General features: G+C 43.5%; 1 protein-coding gene across 1 annotated transcript; it reads left to right on the top strand.

Moving 5' to 3' along the window:
- The first annotated feature begins 27 nt into the window (after positions 1-27).
- PBDC1 (polysaccharide biosynthesis domain containing 1) lies at positions 28-3,860 on the top strand. The gene is made up of 6 exons (XM_039873315.1): positions 28-174; positions 261-326; positions 1,576-1,635; positions 2,137-2,277; positions 2,991-3,102; positions 3,437-3,860. Exons 1-6 carry the CDS (start codon positions 145-147, stop codon positions 3,640-3,642), a joined length of 615 nt encoding a protein of 204 aa, XP_039729249.1. The 5' UTR covers positions 28-144; the 3' UTR covers positions 3,643-3,860.
- Positions 3,861-4,189: the final 329 nt, after the last annotated feature.

The following is a 4,189-nucleotide window of genomic DNA, read 5'->3' as shown; positions in this document are numbered from 1 at the left end:
CCTTCCGCCTCCGGGCGAGGGAGCGTGTGCGCAGGCGCAGGCGCCGGGAGCCACTCTTGCCAGGTCCTCCCTTTCCAACAAGTACGGAAGGAACTTCCATAAAGTCATTTCCGGGAAGTGGGGTCGCGCTTTGTTCGCTGCAACATGGAGGCGAGTGGCGGAGCCGATGAGGCGGTGAGACGCTGTTCCGTGGTCGGGTGAATGGGAAGATCGAGCCGGGTCTGGCCTTGAACTCTCCCCCAAACTTTTTTCCTTCCCAGGTTTCCGGGGAATTGGTGTCGGTGGCTCACGCTCTTTCTCTCCCCGCCGAGTCTTATGGCAACGATGTGAGTATGACTCATCCGCAGCCCCCGTTCACCCCGCTAGCCCGCGATTTCTGCAGGGCCGGCCACGGAGTCGTAACCCTGCCCCGATATCTTCTGTGGACGCTCTGCACGCCCTCCAGAAACCACGCCTTTCCATTCTCATCTCTTGGCTCCACAAACGCAGGACTAATGTCCGTAGAATTACCTCACTAACATCGCTGCCCTCTGGAATCCCCTGTGAAGCGTTTAAATATCTCTGCCCGGGGCGCAATCCATATCAATTAAATCAAATCAGAGTATCTGGGAGGTGAGACTCAGGAATCCGTGTTTTTAAAAGTCCCCGAGTGATTCCACCTTGCGGTAAAGTTGCAGTGGCTTACACTGTGTCTGCTTTACATTCTTCAAGAGAAACCACATGATATGTTTTGAGGTACGAGATACAGGGCCGTGAGGACAGTGGTAACGCTCAAGTAACTTGTGATGTGTTAGATGAATGAATGGCTCAGGGCATGAGACACAAAGCAGTTTAGCTGAAAAAGAAACCTCGGAGAACCCAGACAGTAGAGGAAGACTTCACTGACCTAGTGGATCTCAAACCGTATCCTCAAACTGTAGGTGGACGAAGTACACGAATTGGCAGGCAAGCAAAGTGCGTGAAGGTAAAAATGCAAATGGCTTCTTCTGGGGTCAGTGACAGACCCCTCCATATGAAGTGGGAGATCCCAACAGATAACCAGGGCTTTTATGTCCTTACCATCAACTGATAACTAAGATGGTGAGTGCTGGGTAACGCTTATTTATAAATTACCCTGCTTCATGATATGAAGCTTCTAAGTGTTATAGGATGGGGAATTTGCTGTCAGATAAACACGGATGATTATAACATGTCACGCTCTTCAGAGCGAAGAGTAATTTCACTTCCGTTTCGTTCTCTCAACAAGTCAGTCGTGTGCGTTTATTATTTCACTTCTACAATATTGAACCCAGTCTTGAGAAGGCCATTTACTGTTTTATTTAGTCCCTCACATTTTCACTAACTTTCGGAAAAATATGGCCAGTGGCTCATTCTGTTTGTTAGACTACAAAGATAGTTTCTTTTGTTTGTCATGAGAACAGAAGAATTAGTGTCCAAAGCCAGTAGTCCAGTTTTTATCCTTTGACAATAATGCCAAGTTTGGCAGCCCTCCTGAGCATCCGCAGACTGCCCTAATTTGTTCTCTGGTAGCAAGGCTGGGAGATTGCTGACCAGGCATTCTTTACTCCTTCGTAGCCTGATATTGAGATGGCTTGGGCCATGAGAGCAATGCAGCACGCCGAAGTCTACTACAAGGTGAGTCGTCTGTCTTCGTTGTTAAGCGGGATTAAACATGTACTCGTACTGTGTGGTTTTCTGCTAATCATTATTCTCAGCACGTTAAACAGTGGTGTTTTGGAGATAATTTTTCTTGCTGTAAGATCTTTCCTTTAGAGGACAGGACTGTAGAAACGAATTCTGTTTTGACCATAAGGACTTGTGACTCTTTGCCTAGAGTTATGTTGCTAACTGACAAAAGGTTGCCTGGCATTTAATAAATGTTCCTCAAGTGAATAAACGGTCCACAGAGGGCAATAACCAGGCAGGACTAGGGCCGAAAGTGTTTGAATTGGTGGAAGGGAATGTAGTATATTATGGCCCTTCACAACTATGCCACGATTCATCCACAACCTAGGCTGTCCATACCTTCTGATGAACTCTTCTGCCCTGAGACCCATAAGGGTTTTCTGGGGGTGGCAGAATAGAAGTGTAGTACATTGGAGACTAGCATTTATCTGTTGTCTTATTGTCTGGCAGCTGATTTCATCAGTTGACCCACAGTTCCTGAAACTTACCAAAGTGGATGACCAAATCTATTCTGAATTTCGGAAAAATTTTGAGAATCTCAAGATAGATGTATTGGACCCAGAAGAGCTCAAATCGGTATCAGCTAAAGAGGTAAGAAATTCCTCTCTTAAACATTGTCTAGCATCTGACCAACAGTTATTGATTGTGAACGCGTTTTTATACATTTAAATTCGGAAAGGGAGTTCAAGGAAAATATGTAAAGAACCACCGCTCTTATGTAGTTATCTAATAAGTTACGAATGTGTTTCTGGTTCATGGGTTTTTTATATTCATTGAATCTATTTTTCCTCCTTTTTGACTTTGACATTACATCTTTGAACACCCAGCCCTTTCAAGGGAGGAGGAATAAATTGACTTACGTGAGTAGCTTAACCAGAGCGTTTGGAGGGAAGACTGGCAAAGAGGGTACAGGGAGGTATTTGGATTCTCTGGATTTCAGTTGACAGTATCACAGGCCATGCCGTAACTACGTGAAAAACTTGCGTTTTGCATCGCTTACTTGACTGTCTTGTACTTTTACAGAGTGATAAAACTCTTTCAGTTGGAGAAAAAATTTCCCTAAGAGGAGGCCCTTGGCTTTTTAATTCTGTAGTCAAGGATTTAAGTATCTCCTCAGGTGAAAATCCTATCCGTACTGAGAAATACCAGTCTGTAAAACCACAGTAGAGAGCACAGAAACTCGCTGCGCTAGTCTCTTTCACTATGGTCCTTTTCCTCACTGGGGAAGTAGAAGCCACTCTGCTGGTTTGATTTCACCAGTCTGTGTCATCAGTCAGCTAAGGTCTCTCTTTTTGCCTTTATAGAAGTGGAGGCCATTCTGTTTGCAGTTTGATGGGGTTATAGAAGACTTCAACTATGGTACTTTGCTGCGACTGGATTGTTCTCAGGGCTACACTGAGGAAAACACAATCTTTGGTGAGTTTCTTGCCTCTGGAATTGGTTCTGTGTAAGATGAATGAGGAATCTGGTTTTCGTGATGCATCGGTGACATAGATAGATCACGTTACTGTTTCTTCAGTAACTGTGAGATAGTTAAGTATTTCAGCCTCATTTATTATGGGACTAGAATAACTGTGAGATAGTTAAGTATTTCAGCCTCATTTATTATAGGACTAGAATTTCACATGTCTGAAACTTAATGACTGTGCTGGAGTACTTTGCAAGTTAGCTCAGCTTTGTCAGTAGATTTCCTTTGGGTTTACAAAAGTCACTGTGACTAGGGCGGTAATCAGTTCTGTTCACCTTTCAGCCCCCAGGATACAATTTTTTGCCATTGAAATTGCTCGGAACAGGGAAGGCTATAACAAAGCAGTTTACGACAGTGTTCAGGACAAAGAAGACAAAGGGGCCGACAAAGGGGCCAACGATGGCGAAAAAGAGAAAAGCGACAAAGGAGAAGAGAAAGAGAAAAAAGCCAAGAATGGAGTCAATGAAAGCGACGAAATAGCTATGTAAGGTAGACAGGGGACAGCACTCTAGAAACTGTGACTCGGCGGAGTCTACAAGTACCATGATGTTACTTGCACAGAACCCTACGGTTAAAGGTATGCCCTGTGCAGTCGAAGGCCATCTTTCTAGCCTAATAATCAGGAGCTGTTCTGATTGTTCTCTTGTAGGAATTGGCTTAAAGGCTATTAGTGGAGTCATAGTGGATTGTTTCTTGTTATATTTTTTCTTGTTATTTTTTTTTCCACCAGTTACGTAAGAAATTTTGTAAATAAATTTCTTTTGGTTCTTATGACTGTCTATATCCGTGATTGACTTTGTTAAAGATATTCAAAATTACTTGACAGTTGAGTTTTTCCAGGTATATAACCTCTTTGCCTTGTTTTATATAAAATGATTTATGCCTGTTTCTTAATGCTTGTCAGTCTTTGCTGTAGTGAAGGTCCTCACACCTGTTAAGTTATACATGCTTTTAGGATTAGAAGTCCTTACGTAACAATTGACACTTGCCATTGGAGTGGCCATAGCTCTCTGATTTTCTTTGATATACCTGGCA

This window comes from Pteropus medius, unplaced genomic scaffold (genome assembly GCF_902729225.1).
Source record: "Pteropus medius unplaced genomic scaffold, Ma_sr-lr_union100, whole genome shotgun sequence".
In the NCBI taxonomy this organism is placed as follows: Eukaryota; Metazoa; Chordata; class Mammalia; order Chiroptera; family Pteropodidae; genus Pteropus; species Pteropus medius.
Note: the sequence above shows the minus strand (reverse complement) of the source record. Positions and strands in the feature narration are given on the sequence as shown.